General features: G+C 44.1%; 1 protein-coding gene and 1 non-coding gene across 2 annotated transcripts in view; both read right to left on the bottom strand.

Annotated features, from left to right (window-relative positions):
- Positions 1 to 5177: 5177 nt before the first annotated feature.
- Positions 5178 to 18400, bottom strand: part of IL12B (interleukin 12B) — a 16019-nt gene continuing 2796 nt past the window's right edge. The window contains exons 2-8 of the mRNA XM_007464413.1: positions 16482 to 16569; positions 12797 to 13072; positions 12114 to 12231; positions 10285 to 10502; positions 8675 to 8832; positions 7202 to 7333; positions 5178 to 6270 (exon numbers count right to left, since the gene is read on the bottom strand). Coding sequence (XP_007464475.1) covers positions 7202 to 7333; positions 8675 to 8832; positions 10285 to 10502; positions 12114 to 12231; positions 12797 to 13072; positions 16482 to 16569 — 990 coding nt within the window. The 3' untranslated portion in view covers positions 5178 to 6270. The remainder of the gene's footprint in view (positions 6271 to 7201; positions 7334 to 8674; positions 8833 to 10284; positions 10503 to 12113; positions 12232 to 12796; positions 13073 to 16481; positions 16570 to 18400) is intronic.
- Positions 13958 to 14030, bottom strand: TRNAG-CCC (transfer RNA glycine (anticodon CCC)). The gene has a single exon. It is a non-coding gene; the product is annotated as a tRNA-Gly (tRNA).

The following is an 18400-nucleotide window of genomic DNA, read 5'->3' as shown; positions in this document are numbered from 1 at the left end:
CACACACACACCCCACACACACACACACACACACACACACACACCACACACACACACACACACACACAAAACCCTAGAGGTTCTCAAACTGTGTCCTGCAGAGTTTAGGGATGTTGAGGTACCACCCCAGGCCTCTCAATGGTGAATAGGGAGGTGGAACTGAGTGGGTGGGAAGCTTCAGTCAGAGCAGTTCTGCTTTTGTTTGCTTTACATGTAGGACTTTATAAAAAATTAATTTTTAATTATGCAGGAAATCTACTAATATATCCTTCCGGTAAGGAATTAGAACATTGTAGACACAATTAAAGCCCCTTTGGTACCCATCCTCCCCAGTCCCCTTGTATGTTGGAAATCCATTGAAGATTTCCATTTGAACAAAGGGATCCTGGCTCAAACAAGTTAGAGAACCACTGGTCTGGTTAGCCTCTAAGGACCCCAAAAGTGCAAAAAAGGGGGATTTCAGAGAAAAGGGCAAGCCACTGCTGGAGAATGTTCCACAAGGTTGAATGGAAACCCATGCAATGGTTTGCTGAAATGCAGTGTTGCTCTGGGTGCTGTAATTTGGGGGCAATGTCACTGCTGTGTACTGGCAGTGTACCCAGGAGAGGGCTGGTGGGTGGGAGGACATAGATTTATGAGTTAGAATGGAAAGGCTTGTGTACATGTCCCAAACCTGCCCTCATTTCCATGGGGAGGGAAGATGAGGTGGCATTAGGACTGCTTCTTTTTGGCCTGACTTTAGAAAAATAGCAAAAGCAACTAACGTTTGTTGTATACTTGCTGGGTGCTGGGTGCTCCGAGCCTGGTCTCAGGTAGCCCTCCCAGCATCCCTGGGAGGTGATGGCACTGCCAGCATACTTGTTTTAGAGGTGAGGAAACTGAGGCAGAAAGAGATTAAGGAATTGCCTAGGGGCACATCACTGGTTAGTAGGGTGTGGGGATTTGAGCCCAGGGCCAGATGCACGCCCCCCCCCCGCCCCCACTCTGCGCTACGACGTCCAGGCACTGCCTGCTGCCATCTTAACTCCATCCCACCTTTTTGAGTGCGGGGTGTGGGAAGGGCAGAGCTGACTGGACACTGTGGTTTGTCTAAGATTTATCCCCCTGACTTTCCCTCTCCCTCAAACTCCAGGGCCATGGGCAGAATGCTCAGTTCCCTGGAGCCCCCCTCGCTCAGGTTAGCAAGCAGCCAGGGAAGACGCCATGTGGGCTGGAGTGAAGGGCAGTGGAGAGCCGGTTTGTGCTCCTTATGAAAGGAGATGGGAGATTAGCAAGAAGCTGCAGAGCCCTGCGGCCCATCCTGCACGGGCACCCACCAGGTGAGAGGATGAGCATGACCGCAGGCCCCGGGACCCAGGCCTGCATGGAGGAAAGTGCAAATCAATTCTGCTTCCTGCAGAAGGAGGCTTTTCAGTATGTGTACCTGGTCTCCTCCCCCTTTGGCCCGAATGCTGATTTCATTTTTGCATTTTATGAGCTTGAGAGAGGGAATTCATTTCCTTAGTATAATATGAGCCTCTGGAGTAATCTTGTCCAAATACATTTTGCTCACAGATTCTGTCCTGGAAGAGGGGCCGTACTGAAATGAAATGGAAAGAGATGATTAAGACCTGATTTATAGGTAAGGTGAATTGGAAGGTTTACGCCAAATTATTGCATCCAGGAAGGTGAAAGGGAATGACAGCCTCTTCCTAGGAGCTGGAAACCTTTATAAAAAGAAATATTTAGGGTGCACGTGCTCTTATGCCAGCCAGGCTATATTTTAATATATTCCACCCTGTTTGTCCCCTTTTCCTCTCTCTCTAGACTGTACAATCCCCGAAGGCAAGAACTGGCTTCATTGCATCTTGGGCAATTTTATGTATAAGAAAGGGATTCTACACTGCAGAGGCTTTTTAATCTTAAGGGACTGAGCTGTCTCTTTCTTCCCCCTTGGCTGATTAATACAGCCTCCGTCCCAACCTAGTTCTTAGAGACATTGGGGCCTCCTAACAATGATTCCTCCATCTCCCCACCCCCCAAAAGCACAGGGTCTAGAGTTATGCTTCTTTTAGGTGTTAAGTAGTATGGTAAGAATATTAACACCAAGCTTTTATTGAGTACTTCCATGGATCAGGTACTTTTTAAAAACTAATTTATTTATTTGTTTTTATTTTTGGCTCCGTAGGGTCTTCGTTGCTGTGCTCAGGCTCTCTCTAGTGCGGTGAGCAGGGGCTACTCTTCCTTGTCGTGTGCAAGCTTCTCATTTTCGTGGCTTCTCTTGTTGCAGAGCACGGGCTCTAGGCACATGGGCTTCAGTAGCTGTGGCTCGCGGGCTCTAGAGCGCAGGCTCAGTAGTTGTGGCTCACGGGCTTAGTTGCTCCACGGCATGTGGGAATCTTCCAGGACCAGGGCTGGAACCTGTGTCCCCTGCACTGGTAGGCGGATTCTTAACCACTGCGCCACCAGGGAAGCCCTGGATCAGGTATTTTTCTAAGCATTTTCTAAGTGTTATTTCATTTAATCCTCACAACTACCCTGTGAGATAGGGACTGTTATTATCCCATTTTACACATGAGGAAACTGGGGCTTGGGTTGCTCAAAATCACAGAGCTACTCAGTGGAAATAGCTACCATTTTCTGGGTACTTACTGTGGACCAGGAATTGTGCCAATCACATTAAACCGGTGATCTCATTTCATAGTGCTCTTAACCCTCAGGAAGTGACCTCCAGTGCTTAGAATTTAAAGCTTAAGCCTTTGGAAACCACGTGAGGGCAAGGTCTTTTTCACCCCTGTATCCAGAAAGTAGAGGATGGTGCCAGGGGCAGAGTGATGAACAATGTTTGTGGAGTGAATGAAGGAACAGCAAAGGTGTCTGTCCTATGGGAGCCACTTGCCCAGACCACCCCTCAACACACACACACCAACACATGTGAATCCTCCTGACACTCAGGCTGCCCTTGCAGCAGGCTTCCTGACCATGGCTACCTCTCTGCAGGCAGGTAGGGTATCACCAGGACCCAACCTGGCATCATTGGAAATCAAGTACTCCAGGCCTTCCCCAAGGTCGCACCAGCTGTAAGGGGCAGAACCAGATTTTCTGATGTCAGTTCCTTCCTGTGCTGGCCTGGCTCCTTTTTCTGACTTGGCCAACAGCCTCTCATAGATGAGGATCTGAATGTTTAAGAGGATGTCTTTATTCAATTTTCAGTTTATTCATTTTCTATTTTAAAAACAGAGGGTTGTTTAATGGGTACAGAGTCTGGGAAGAAGAGTAAGTTCTGGAGATGGATGGTGGTGATGGTTGTACAACAATGTGGCTGTACTTAAATATCACTGAGCTCTACACCTAAAAATGGTTAAAATGGTAAATTTTATGTTGTGTGTATTTTACCACAATGAAAAAAACACAAATATGGGTCTGCTTTTCTAACACAACAAGACGGCTGGGGTAGGTACTCACAGGGGTTGGTTCAGTTCCTTGATGATATCACTAGGGTCCCAGAGTCTTTTTATCTTTCCTGTCTTAGCATGATGGCTTCTATCCTGGGTGCAAGGCATCCTCTGAGACTTCTTAAATTTCATCTGCTGAAGAGAGGAAGAAGGAGGGGAAGGGTGATGTAAGCCATAGCTCTGTCTTTTAACAGAAAAACCCCCAGAAGAATTTTCTTACATCTCATGAGCCAGAACTAGGTCTCATGACATTACTGGGCAGCAAGAGCAACTGGAAAAGTGATTACTTAGCTTCCCAACCTTTGAGCTGAGGAGGGACATCAGGGAAGAAGGCAGTTGGGAGTGAGAACTGATTCTGTCCAGTGCCCTGCCGAAGGTCACGTGGTCACATAGCAGGGCTGGGTAGGCCCAGGGCCCAGGCTCCCGGTGCCCCGTCCTGAGCTCTTTTGCTAGGACATTTTGATGCATTTGTAGTGGCTAGTTTCCCAATAGAAAGGACTGTCCTGGAGAATATTTTTCAAAGAGAAAAACTCTCCATTGCTTACATGTAACTGAAATTAATCAACTGCTAAGAGGCTGTGTTAGGAAAGCACTGGGCATTGGTGGAGCCGGGGCACCTGAGCGGTGCCCCAGACTTGCCGGAAGTTTTGGGAAAAGTCCCCAGGTCTCTGTGCTTATGAAATGTGATTATGTTTTTCTTGTTTAGTGTTGTTCATTAAGTGTCCAGTAAGCGTTTTGGTATCTGTAGATGAAAGGCCCTTAGAAGAATGCATAGTTGTTATTAACCAACCATGTGCTATCAAGTGTGGGTTTACTAACACAAGATGATATGTTTCAAATGTTGGATTAGAATGATAGAAATTTTACACTATCCCTCCAGGCCAGGAGTAGAGTGCAGTAAGGGGTTCAGGTGACACTTAAGATAAGGAATGTAAACAAACATCCCTATTATAATTACCTTGCCATTGCAAGGAAGCCAGATGTGTGCACTTGGCTTTTGAAGATAGCAGAGAATGGACACCATTCTCTCTGATCCCACCACTTGTTCTTTCCGTGGCCAGGGCCTGCCAGTTCTGAGGAACTGGCAGGTCCTGGCCATCCTTTGAGCCCAAAGTGGGCACCTCCCCTTCTTTATCGAGTCTTCCTGGGTGACTCCAGGTTATACTGATCCTTCTTCATTTTTACCCCAGGCCACCATATACACCATGTACACTGAATATTTTCACATTTCGTGGTATTGAAGTTAACTTTTCATCCCAGTCTTATAGGCTTTGCCAGGAGTGGGCACTGTTTCGGGGTGGCAAACCCAAGGTGTTTTGGAACTCCTCAACCCCAGGGCCTAGCAGTTGGCCAGACAGATGGCAAACCCTCCATAAACACTGGAGCTGGACCTATGGGATGGGCTGCCCACGGCTCTACCAGGTGGGAAATTTGTTTCACGATGCTTTGGAAACCAGTAGAGTTGATTCCACGTTAGAAGGTGACAGAAGCAAGAGTATCCAACCCCTGAAGGGGCATAATGCAGTTTAGTGCCCTTGCAGAGTCCCCCGTGGTCAGATCACAGGGATATTTCCTGAGCTTGGCAAGACACTGACTTTCCTATAAAGGGAAAGGGCCCACTGTGCAAAACCAGAAATGAAATTGCTTCACGGTGGGGCAGTCCTTCAATGGTAAGGGAAAAATAACACAGCCCTGGTAAGCGTGGGAACAGGATACCCAGTCAACTAAGAAAGCCCAAAATATTATTGCAAAGAAGAGTTATATTTTTATTAGTTCACCATCAGAATATAAAAATAAATAAGTAAACAGAAAATAAATGGAATCATTTTACAAAAAGCACATTCATTACTTAAAAGTAGCATTTTAATGGCTCGGCACTTTCTAGTCATATCCGCTTGTCATGTTCCCTCATGCTGACAAATAAGAGATTCATGGCTGTTTTCTCCGCATCTGTCTGCTTCTTTGTGTGCCTATTAAGGAACAACTGGCAATTCTGACAATTTTGTCCTTAGCCATAACTACACTTGTCTTCTCTCTTGAATCATAAGATCTTTTTACTTTCCAGACACTTACGATATCTCCATGTCATTCTCCTTCGTCTTACAGATAGAAGGGGGCAGGGGCTGCCAGGAAGGGTGAAGCTGAATTTCAATTCCAATCATCATTTTTAGCTCTTTCTAATTTCAGGCATCCAAAGACTAAACTTGTTTAGAGGTGCAAACAGCTCTGAATTATCACCATTACTTCAAGGAAGTCTTCATGGACACGGGAACTAATATCTGCTCTCCAGGACCTCCTTAAAGAGTTTGTATCTCCATGTCTATTTAACTCTCTCTTGTGTTCTAATCCATCACAAATATATTACGGTGCTGGCATCAGAACACTGTGTTCTTACTGGTTGCCATAAAACTGATGCACTTGCAGCCTCAATTGAAAAGTTGTCAGTACAAATAACACATAAATTCACATTTTGCATAATAGGGCCCATTCCTTATAAATCAGGTCATGAGTATATGAAACATATATCTTGGCACACAAATGTTAAATAACAGTAATAAATTAATAAATACATAAATTACTTAAATAGGTAAATAACATAAAAGTCAGCTGTGACCTGCTAGCTGTAAACTGTATAAATAAATTAGCTGATTGTTTCGGTGGGCATTTAGCATTTAAATATAAAAATACAGCAAAGACATCTTTATAATCGTAAAAAAAAAAAAAGCAAATTGGTAGAAAATATCTTTAGGGGGAGGGTCCTGTTCCTTTGCACCTTTAAAAAATTTAGTATAATGTCTTCCACTTTTCTTCCAAAGTTTCATCCTGAGATTAGAACCTGAAAAAGAATGGCGAGTGTCTATGAGACACTCATAGCAAACCCTTCTTATTTCACACAACACATTATCTGGGGCAGTTGGATTTTGGGGGTTCCTCGTCAGAAGGGTCCAGCCCTTTCTTATGTGGCCTAGGATTTTGCTGATACCATGCTTAACAGAGGCTATCTTGAGAGTTTTCTTTCTTTATTTTTTTGGCTGTGCCTTGAGGCATGTGGGATATTAGTTCCCCAACCAGGGATCAGACCCGTACCCCCTGCATTGGGAGCACGGAGTCTTAACCGTTGGACCACCAGGGAAGTCTCGAGAGTTTTCTTATTTATTTATTTATTTTTTTGCGGTACGCGGGCCTCTCACTACTGCGGCCTCTCCCCTTGCGGAGCACAGGCTCCGGACGCGCAGGCTCAGCGGCCATGGCTCACGGGCCCAGCCGCTCCGTGGCATGTGGGATCTTCCCGGACTGGGGCACGAACACGCGTCCCCTGCATCGGCAGGTGGACTCTCAACCACTACGCCACCAGGGAAGCCCTCAAGAGTTTTCTTAAAAGAATATCTGATCATGTCATTTCCTTGCTTAAAGCCGTTCAGTGGCCCCCAGTGGTCTCCAGATAAGATTCTAATTCATGGAAACAGCTTGCAGGACGCCTATGCTCTGACTCTTGGCTACTTCTCTCTCCTACTGCCTACCCTTCTGGAAGGGCAGGACCTGTGCCTTCTTTCTTTACTGCAGTGTCCCCATGCCCAGCATACTGCTTGGAATACTATGGGCATCAATAAGTATCTGTTAATGAACAAATGTATGTTTCTGCCTCTGGTGACTGCGTGTTGGGCATCCCACCCCCTCTTTCCTGTCCCACATAGCCCCCACCATTGTCCTGCACTTGGGTACAACTGAGTGTGCAGGTCTGGGCTGGGCTTCGCAGACTTGCTCACCTAACTGCAGGACACAGATGCCCATTCGCTCCAGGATGAGCTGTAGTAGCGGTCCCGGGCTTGCACGCGGACGTTGGCATGTTTGTGGCACATGACCTTGGCCGAGGTTTTGTCCATGAAGAGTTTATCTTTCTGCAGAGGAGAGGGAAATTTTTGGCAATGCAATCACAAAGTGGGCTGGGCATATTTTGGCAAAGTACAGTCTCCCAAAACAGCCACACCTTGGTCTCAGGGCACCACACTCGCAGTTCATAGGGGTGTGTGTAGAACTTGTGCCACCTACTGACAGAAGCTCTCAACACAGATGCGGCTTTTCTACTTTATAAGTCCAAAGCCCTGAGGGAGAAATTGTTTGGTCCAGTTTTCATCTTTCTAGCACAGCTGCCTTGCATGAAGGCCCCATGTGCACTCACCGCAGTACTAGGTCAGTGGTGGGACTGAGACAGATTTGCTGTCCCCTGGATATTCTGAAATTCCATATCCTGATCCTTTTATCAGAATAAAATCTGTGTTCAAGCCCAGGCACTGCTATTTATTAGCTATGTAGACACAGAAGAATATCTTAGACTCTCTGTTTCTCAATTCCTCATTTGTAAGAGAGGGATAATAATACTTACTCCCTCATAGAGTTGTAAAAGTGAAAGTAGCAAGGTATTTAACCATGCAGAAAGTGCTCTATAAATAGTACCTATTAATAATATAGATCTTATATTGGGAAGTACATATCAAGATTTTAAATAAATTTTAGGTAAAATCTACTCCAGAATAGCCCTTCCCTTCCACAAAAAAATTCTCAGGGAGTACCTGAATCACTGAATTTCTACCACGTCCTAAACACCATGCCGAATAAGGCCTTTGTTTAGTGATTTCTAAAACTGGCATCCAAGGAGTCTCAGGCTCTGTAAGAGGGCCTCTAGAACCTTGGGATTATGATGCTCAGGCAAGAAAGTTTGAAAGCCATTGTCTTAGCCAACATTCTGTTCCATAAGATAATTTCACAATATATGGAACAGCCGGGAATTGTCTATTTTGGATGAGACACAGCATGAATGTTCTATCACCCATTATATTCGTCAATTTGAAACATTTTTAGGCTCCTAGAGCCCAGATTTCCTATATCAGGACCAATTCTGAGAGCAAGATAATGTTCAACCATACCGGTGGCAGTAGGGTGTTAGGTGCATGGCCTTTGTGTCCTGGTTCTGCCACTTTCTAGCTGGGTGACCTTGGGCAAGTCACTTAACTTCTCTGAGCTTCAAAATCTTGACTAGTGAAGTGGTACGAGTAACACTGCCTGCCTTTCTAGGGTTACTGTGAGAATTAAGTGAGATACGCAGGGAAAATCCTTAGCACAGTTTCAGGCACATAGAAAGTGCCAAATAAACATTCGCTGCTATCATCATCATTAATCTCCTTGATGTGGACCTACATAAACCTGACTACAGAATAGACGGCACTTGAATCACATCTTACCCTTTCTCTCTTGTTCTTGCCCTGGACCTGAACACAAAATGTCAGGGAGAAGTAGGAATGTGGGGTGCTCCAGGTGTCAGGGTACTCCCAGCTGACCTCCACATGCCGGGAATTCTTTAATGGCTTCAGCTGCAGGCTCTTGGGTGGGTCTGGTTTGACTATGGAAGAGAGAGAAACACCCTTTATTTTGCTAGTGGGGCTTTGGGGTAAGGTAGTTCTGGCTTCTGGTCCCACTTTCGCCTTTGACCAGCTCTGAGTCCATATCATAGTTACTTAACTTCTCTGAGCACCTGGTTGGCAGACGTGAGACACCCCTGCGGCTGGCGCTCACGCTGGTGCCTGTACAAGGCAGCCCTCACCAACTGCTGCCTCCTCTATCGCTGAACCTGAGAGAGGCTCATCCCTGCACAGTCACAGGGGCCCTGGTGGTGGAACCACCTCTGCGTGGTGCTCAGAGGAAAGTTCTTAGAGACAACAAGACGCTCACGTCTGGGCTTGCAGTGAAGGACCACCCTCTCTGTAATCAATCCCCCTCTGCACCAAACTCGGAATTGGGCTGAGCCTTTTGCTGCAGACCAGATGAGAGATTTTCCACTTAGTGCTCTTTCTTTAGCCCTTTCGTGGAATCTGAGACTGACTTGTCCTGTGGCAGTTACAGCCAAATTGTCTCTATGCTCTGTCACTCATTCATTCAATAAAAAGCCCCCATTATGTGACAGCCACTGGACTGTGCATGGAAAGCACAACAGTGAGTGTCAGAAAGACTCTGTCCTCGAGTAGTGTACATTTTTCTAGGAGGGGCGCGGGAGGGGAAAGAGGCCATGGAATGGGCTTGGGCTCTCTGGATCTAGCACCTCTCCACACAAAGACCAAGACTCCTAGCAGATGCTCCACAAATATTCTTTCCTCTTCTCAACACAGTGGCATTTTCTTTCCTTTAGGACTCAGCTAAATGCCACCTCCTCATAGAGACCTTCCCTGGTACTCTATGTGAACAAGACCCCACCCTCTCCTTTCCACCAAAGGCAATCTCCCCACAAATGCTTAGAGCAGGTTCTGTGATTCTATCACTTTTTATTTCATGATGCATGTTCACTGGATAAATGGTAAAGGAAATGACAAATGGCAAAAATCTCCATCTTCCAACTGAAAAAAACAGACATCCATTTTGGAGGGGTTTATATTCCAATAAAGAAATCTCTTTTTCAAATGCTACAGAAAGATTGGTTGGGAATAACTGCAGTTAGTAGGGGAAGCTCTGGTTCTGCATATGAATGTTATGCTTGAGGGGCTGCTCTTGAATTCATCATGGAAGGTGCCTGAGCAGCAGAATAGAAGTGTAGCCAAGAGCCTGCTTTTTCTAGCGGGGCAGATCCAGGTCTGAATTGCTATATGTGAGTTCTGGGGCAAGTTGTTTGACCTAGCTAGGACTCAATTTCCTTTTCCTTAAAGTGCAGACAATTGTACTTACATTATAATTATTTTTCGGGGCGGGGTGCAGAATAAAAGAGAGAATGCATATAAACCCCTAACCCCAGTGCATGGAGCATTGTTAACATGTGATGAATGGCATCTATCTTTATTAAGCACATATAATCAAGCAAACTCACTGATGTCCCTGATGAAGAAGCTGCTGGTGTAGTTTTCATACTTGAGCTTATGAACAGCTTCCACCACGACCTCAATGGGCAGGCTCTCCTCGGCAGCTGGGCAGGCGCTGCCCTCCTGACACCCCACTGTGTACTTCTTATACTCCCTGTGGTCCACTCTGACCCTCTCTGCTGAGAGCGTCGCTGCTCCACACGTCACCCCTCGGGGGTCAGAGGAGCTGAAATCAAAGACAGATATTATCCTGTGTCACATGATTGCAGGCACGTCCCTAGCTGTTGTAACCAGACAGCTGTCTGAGGACACAATTTCTCCAACTGGTTTGATTTCTCTCAAGGGGGTAAGAAGCTGCCCTCCCCATGAGAACAAGCTTTGCTTTGAGAGGTAATAATTGGGTTGGCCAAAAAGTTCGTTCAGTTTTTTCCATAAGATCTTACAGAAAAACCCTAATGAACTTTTTGGCCAACCCAATACAAATGTTTGCCTCTGGCCTAAATGAATCTGAAAACTTTTAGATCCAAAGCTCCTGGTTAAATCTCCTTATTAAAATTTTTAACTCATTTTCTGGATTTTAATGACAAAATCAATACATACCAATTTTAAAAAAATAAAAAGATAAAGATGGTGTATAAATGAAATGTGTATGTCTCTTTTAACCCTAATCCCCTTTTTAACCCTAATGTCACTCCCTAGATATAAATACTATTCCTGGCTTGTTGTATCCCTCCAGACATTATTCTGTGAATATTCAAAGCAATCATATATCCACATGTATCTATATATGCATACACACATATTTATCTATATATACACACATAGATTTTATTTTTATGAAATAATATCATATATATATATATATATATATAATTTGGTATACATAATTCTGCAACCATCTTTCCCCCTTCTGAACATATTATGGGGAGTGCTCCATGACAGACCACATGGATTGGGTTATTCATTTTGAGGACTGCACATTAAGCTGGAGTATAATGTACCACACTTTACTTAACATCTGCCCTGCTGATCACCAAGAACACCACAATGAACTCTTGCATCTATGTCTCTGTGCACTTGTATAAGCATTTCTTTAGTAAGCATTTTCATGTGAAAGATGGAATAGTAAGACCCCAAAGGTTAATTTACTCAGTTAAATAGTGGCCAGGTCAGGATGATCACCTAGGGTTTACTCTGCTATCCTACACTGTTTGGGAACTTTGATGAGAGGGAAGGAAGTCACACAGAGGGTTAATGTGGGTTCTGTACTAAGGGAACTGGTTTCTCGGGGGTAAGCCCAGCTGCATAGGACAAACAGTGAACTTCAGATTGGTGGTGTCAGCAGAAGAAAAAGGAATTGAAGTGGCCCTGGGAAAATTTCTAGAGGCCTCACAGAGTTTTGGAGTCAGCCTCAGGGCTTGCAAGATCTATGCCCTAGAGCTCTTGTTTCTATTTTCGATTGGAGGTGCAATTTCCACAAGTCCTTCACAGCTTCAATTTCCCCTTTTATCACCGCTGCCCCCACCCCTGCCCCTGGTGCTATGATCCTTAATGAGGCATTGCCAGGCAATTTGGATGAGTGGGTTCAAACACAGCAGAGGCTCTTCCCAGGCCCCAATAATATCCTGTTCTAATGCATACATTTGTTCAGGCAATTAGCTTAAATCTCCATGTCCTTTCCCTAATTTAGGCAAGGGTGTGTGTGTGTGGATGGGGGGTTAAAAATATAGGATTGGCTTTATTTTCTGCCTTATCATTAACTGATGGGCCATTGCTAGGTTGCCCTTATTGAGAAAGTTCTAGCAAAATGCTGAGAAACCCGAGTGGTTTCACTTACCCTGTGCTGCTTTGGACACTGAATTTCAAATCAGTACTGATTGCTGTCAGCCACCAGCAGGTGAAATGTCCGGAATAATTCTTTGCCTCACATTTTAGAAAGCTCTTATTTTTGGGCTCTGGATTTGAAAAGAACAAGAATTCAATATTTAGGGGTTTTCTTTCTTTTAAAATTGCAAAAATTTTTATTGTGATGAATCACAGGCCACCAAATGGTACAAGAGTGAAGATCTTCCATTTATTTCCTTGGAAAATCTGCTGTTCCCCAGGCAGACAGTCAGCGAGGACTGGGAATGTCCCAATAGGATGCTGATTCTGTATGCCAAACACCCAACATATCGGAGGGGGGTATTAATATTTTTCCAGGCTATCAGCCCAGTGCTGAGTTATGCACTATGCACATTAACTAACTCCCATTAGCCATCCAATAATATCACTGTTATTTAAAAAGAACCTCAGGAAAAGCATCTAGACTTCCCATGAAACTCTCTCAACGGGAGATTTTGATGGTTGATAACCCAAAGTGTCCAGCAAAGGAAAATGAAGGTTTCGGGTGGTTTCAGTAGGGGACTTGGTATTACTTCATTAGCTATACTAACCATGTCTTGCCTTTTAAATTTTTAATTTTTTTATCTCTTATGGAGCAAAAGAGAAAATTGATGCTACCCAAGGGAATGGAATTACCTTTCTGGTCCTTTAAGATATCAGTGGACCAGATTCCGTCTTCCTTTTTGTGAAGCAGCAGGAGCGAATGGCTCAGAACCTTGCCTCCTTTGTGACAGGTGTACTTCCCAGCATCTCCAAACTCTTTGATTTGGATGGTCAAGGTTTTGCCAGAACCCAAGACCTCATTGCTCTGGTCTGAGGTCCAGGTGATGCCGTCTTCTTCAGGGGTATCGCAGGTGAGAACCACCATTTCTCCAGGGGCGTCAGGATACCAATCCAATTCTACAACATAAACTGGAGAGCACAGGGATTGGAGAACCAGACTGTGTTTTTTGGATTACTCGGTATCTGGATGGCTAAAGCAGCACAACCTTGCTCATAACAGCAAATGCTTGCTAAGATGATCTCAGGTTTTTGGGCACCACTTGAGTTCAAGGTTGTGGAAGAGAGAAGCGAAGAGTTTAATAGCTGCCATAGGCTCACTAACTGCCAGGCTGCCGTGAATAATTAACCTCTGATTAGCTGGCAGATGAGGAAAACCTTGATATACTGAAAAATGCAAACAGCACAATATTCTTTCCTGAAGGCCTGGTGGATGTAAGAAACTTCCAGCACAGTTCACATTCAGAGAGAATAAGTGTTGAGAAAGACTGACCAGGACTGAGATCCTGTCCCCAATAGCTGGCTGGGGAATTTGGAGAAAGATACTTAATTACCATGAGCCTCAGTTTCTTTGTCTGTAAAATGACAATAATATTAGTATCTGCCTTGTAGGTTTGGCTGTGAGGATTAAATGAAAAAAGCGTGTAAAACACTTAGCACAGAACCTATCACTCAGCATTGGTTGTTATTGTTATTCACACACCAAAGGTCAGACAACTGCATGAGAAACTGCCTTCCAATTTTCCACGGGGATTGAAGGATTTATTTCCAACTGCGTGAAACTCACCAATGGAGATTTTCATTCTCTCTGTGTTTTTAAAAGCTATTTTACCTTCTTATGAGGCAGTTCAGTAGATCTTAATCTTTCCATTTTATAGAGAAGGGTACTGAGACCAAGAGGTTAAGCAAGGTTACATCAAGTGAGAAGCACAAGAGTTATATCTCAGGACTTCTGTCTCTGCAGCTTTGCATTGGATCTTTCTTTTTGGCTGCACCGCGCAGCATGCAGGATCTTAGTTCCCTGACCAGGGATCGAACCCGGGCCCTTGCTAGTGGGAGTGCAGAGTCCTAACCACTGGACCACCAGGGAATTCCCTGCATTGAACCTTTAATACCAATATTGAAACTGGCACTTGAGGAATGGCCTAATATAGTATTTCAAAGAGTATTTCACAGCAAATCTTCCTTCATTCATTCATGCATCAATTATTAATTAAATAGAATTGTTTAATGCACTGCTTCTCAAAGCATGATCATCCAACTACTACCAGCAGCACGTGAGACTCTGTTAGCATTGCAAATTCTCAGTCGCTGAATCAAGAACTCTGAGACGGGCCCAGTGACCTGTTTTTAACTTCTCCAGAAGATTCTGAAACCCACTCTAGTTTGAGAGCCACAGTGGTGAAAAGCCTAGATGTTGGAATCACACAGGTCTGAGTTAGGATTCAGCTCTGTCTCTTACACTGGCCTGTGGCCTTGGGCGAGGCATTCAATTACTCTAAGCTTCAGGGTCATTATCCTTAAAATAAGCAACATATTAGTACTTGATCCAGAAGGTGGAGATGTGGATCACATAAGCTAATTTATATAAGAGCTTGACACTGCCCTTAAATGAGCTGTAACTGCTGGCTCTTGTGATTGGCGTCCAAATGGAAAGCTGTTGTGTAATATAAAGTTCCCACTTGACATCAAAGGGCTTTAAAACTACTGAATGGGTAACAGAGACAAGAGGTAAAAAGCATCTGGGCCCCAACTCTTGGAAAATGGTCAGCTGTGCTGACATAAAACCATGTGGCACCTTTGGCTTTCTCTGGTTTCTCTGTGTCCCACTGGTGACTGACCAGCAAGGCTATTTTCCTGTCACAACTAAGATTCAGAAGCCGAAGACCCTTGCCCAAGGGCAGGGGAAACAGCTGCAGGCGGCAGCCTGATGAGGCACATCTAGAACCTAATGCTTAGCTGCATCTCATCTTGTCTCCAAAGCTGCACACCCTCTCAGTGTTTCTCACATTGACTTTCTGGAATTTCTGTGGTTTACTAAATCAGAAGTAACTAAGGGTGTACTATGAAAGGGCCAAAGCTCCTGAGCTCACTAAAAATCCCAGGGTTGGAAGCAATCTGGCATAATCATCTGGCTCAGGGCTTTGTCCTTATTCAAGGGAGGGTCTAAAACACTCAGAACCTCCTGGGGCAGAGTAGGGATGGCTGGACTGTCATCTTCCAGAAATTCTTAAGAATGGAGGAAGAGCCCGAAATTTCTTTCAGGGACCCATTTTAGTGTTGTATTCTCCTCACTATTGAAAGATCATTTCTCATCATCAGCTGCAATGTCTTCATTTAAATGTATGCCTATTTCCTCTTGCTCAGCTGTCCAAGGACAGAGGAAACAATTGCTCATGTCATTCTGGTAAAACCTTCTTCAAATACTTAAGTTCATAAGCGTTGAAGTGAGACAGAATTGGGATCAAGTTCCTGTTCCACCCTTACCAGGTATGTGAAATTGGGTAAGTTAGTTAATCTCTGTGGCCTCTATTTTTAATATCTGTAAAATGGGGTACACACAGTCCCCATCTCTTATGGTTGTGGTGAGAATTAAATGAGATGCTGGCCTCAATAAATATCAACTATTATTATATTTTATTATTAAAGACAGTAATTGCCAACATTATTATGTTGGCTTCAATGAGAAATATCTGAGAGTCTTTCAGGAACAACTAACAATCAGTTAATACATACTTAGCATGTGTGAGATACTAGAAGGATAGAGGGAGCCCCTTATTCTAATAATACCTATCTATTATTCTACTAATAATTTTTATTGATCACTGGGAAAATAAACAGTTTCTCCTGAATCACCAGAGACATTATTTTAAATAACCAAAACAATAATACTAGCTAACATTTACTGTCACTTCATCATCTGTTGAGTTGTCTTCTGCATTCACTAGTACATTTAATAATCTATGTAGTAGATATCACTTTGTAGTCCTCAGCTTACAGTCGAGGGAACTCAGGCTCAGAGGTGACCTGGCTCAAGGTCACATAACCAATAAGTGGCAGAATCAGCCTTGAACCCAAGTCAGTGTGGGTCTAAATTCCATGCTTTCCCCAAAGGGCTTGGTCAGAGGTAAGTCATCTCGGTGCCAACTGAGGGGGTAATATTGCGTGGTGGAGTGGAAGATGTTAGAACATAGTTCTTATACTTTTCTAATCTTTCACTTTGGAATCTTAATCATATGATACAGCTGGTTTTTAGTAATACTGGCAAAATCCATATCTCTTTTCCCACCATAGTCCATAAAAAGCTTCTTCTCTGGCATCTAACATGAAAGCCAAACAGTATAGATACCCTCAAGCCATACAATAATAGATACCCTCAAAGGTAGAACAAGGACGTAGGGCCCGTGTTATCCCAGAGTGATGGCTTTCACTAGGAAGACCCAAGGCCTGCCCATTTCAGTCTGATTTCCCAGCAGGGGCCACCTGACAGTCCTGTCTTAGATCCTGGGGCCTTCACAGAGAATCAGGAAAGGCTGGTTACCATTTTTCTCCAGTTCCCATATAGCCATGATGGGAGATGCCAGCAAAACCAGGGAAAACCAGGAGACAACCAACTGCTGAGGGTACATCTGCAGGAGGGGGAGAAACAGAGGAGGAGACAGAGGAAAAGAGAAAGAAGAGGAGGGATAAGAGAAGAGAGAATGTCAGTAGTTATGCAGTCACCTTTGGAAACAATATTCACATTCTATGTACATTGTCTTTAATCTTTATCTTCCTCTTTCTTCTCTACACTGTCAGGTTAATACTCAGTGAATTCCAGGAGCCCTCTGCCAGTGTCTGGGTAAGAACATCTCTAAATAGAGAACCGCAGACGATCTGCAGCTGAAAGACCTTATGGCCAGCTATCCGATATGGTGCTCTTATTTTTAAGATGAGAAATCTAAGGCTCAGAGAAGGAATGTGACGACTTGTCTAGATCAATATTCAGTCATTATTTAATTAGTACTTCCTGTGTAAAGGGCACTGAGCTGGAGCAGCTGAGAGTGAAAAATGATTTTTACCTGGACCCCGACTTCTAGGAGCAAATACTTTCATTCAACAAATATTTCTTAAGTCAGTGTGTTAAATGCCTACCCTCCAGTTGGGGAGATAAGCTACAAACCCATATTACAGCAGCACAAGGCAGTATGTGCGGTGACACCCACGACTAAAGGACTTGGGTTGGGGGGCAGAGGGAGTAATACTGAAGTGATCTTTCAAGTTCTGGCAGTGAGTCCAGCCCTTGTTGGTGAGGTTTCCTTTCTCTCCCTGCTTAAGACTGTAACCGTTCCAAACACAAAGATTATTTCCTCCCACATAAGGTAACCAGTAGTTCTCAAACTTGAGCATATGTCAGAATAACCTGAAAGCCTTGCTAAAGCACAGATTGCTGGCCCCCATTCCCACCCTGACCCTAGAATGTCTGATTCAGCAGGTCTGGTGGGGCCTGAGAGTCTGCATTCCTGTACGTTTCCAGGGGAAGCTGATATTGCTGGTCTGAGGACTACTCTTTGAGATCCATTGGTTTAATCCATGTTCAAGGTTCAGAGCCCCTGCAAATCAAGATGTTCTTTGGGAGGAGACCATAGAATATTGATATATTCAACATGAAAATGAAATGCATACTTTTGTGCTAAATCAGTTTCACTTATAATGAAACTCAGTCTAGATTAGTATCCAGAGTTTATGAAAATCTTCAGACTGACAATTACACCCCACCTGTGAATTAGGTGGAGATGATTATTATTTATTTTCAGTCTGCTACACCTCCTTCCATCTTGGAGAGCACCGATGTTCTGTAGGAACATGGTTTCAGAAACCACTGGGCTATATGAAGAACAAGAATCTTTTCACAGTTTTCTGTGAAATACCTTAAAAATAAGCACCCCTTGGTTGGGGTAACAGAATATTGACAAATCATGGCTTTGTCAGAACTGCTGCTAATCCTAGGGGAACTTTGCCACGTATTTTATTCCCTTATATCATAAAGGTTGTGAGTGGCAGAGTCAAGAGCAGAAGTCAGGCCTTCCCGTACACTCTTGTCACTGCAGCAGGCAACTTTCAAGGGCACATCTATCAATTTAGTCCAAGTTATGACTGTAGCAAAGTTCTAGTTGCCATGGAGCACCAGTTAGTACATTTACAGGCTTGGAGTCCAGCAGCATGGACTTGAATTCTGGTTGCACCATTCATTAGTTGTGTGAGATCGGCCAAATTACTCTCTGAGCCTCAGTCTCCTCATCTACAAAATGGGTATAATACCCATCTCAAAGCGTTGTTGGGAGAATGCAATGAGATGACATATTATAGAAGCCAACCAAATGTGTTAGCTTGTACCCAGCAGAAGAGATAAAGGAAAAATTTGATTTCTCTCTGTGTTGTCTGTGATGGATAAACAAAAAAGTCATGCCTGGCTGTAGG

Source organism: Lipotes vexillifer, unplaced genomic scaffold (genome assembly GCF_000442215.2).
Source record: "Lipotes vexillifer unplaced genomic scaffold, Lipotes_vexillifer_v1.1 scaffold95, whole genome shotgun sequence".
Classification (NCBI taxonomy): Eukaryota; Metazoa; Chordata; class Mammalia; order Artiodactyla; family Lipotidae; genus Lipotes; species Lipotes vexillifer.
Note: the sequence above shows the minus strand (reverse complement) of the source record. Positions and strands in the feature narration are given on the sequence as shown.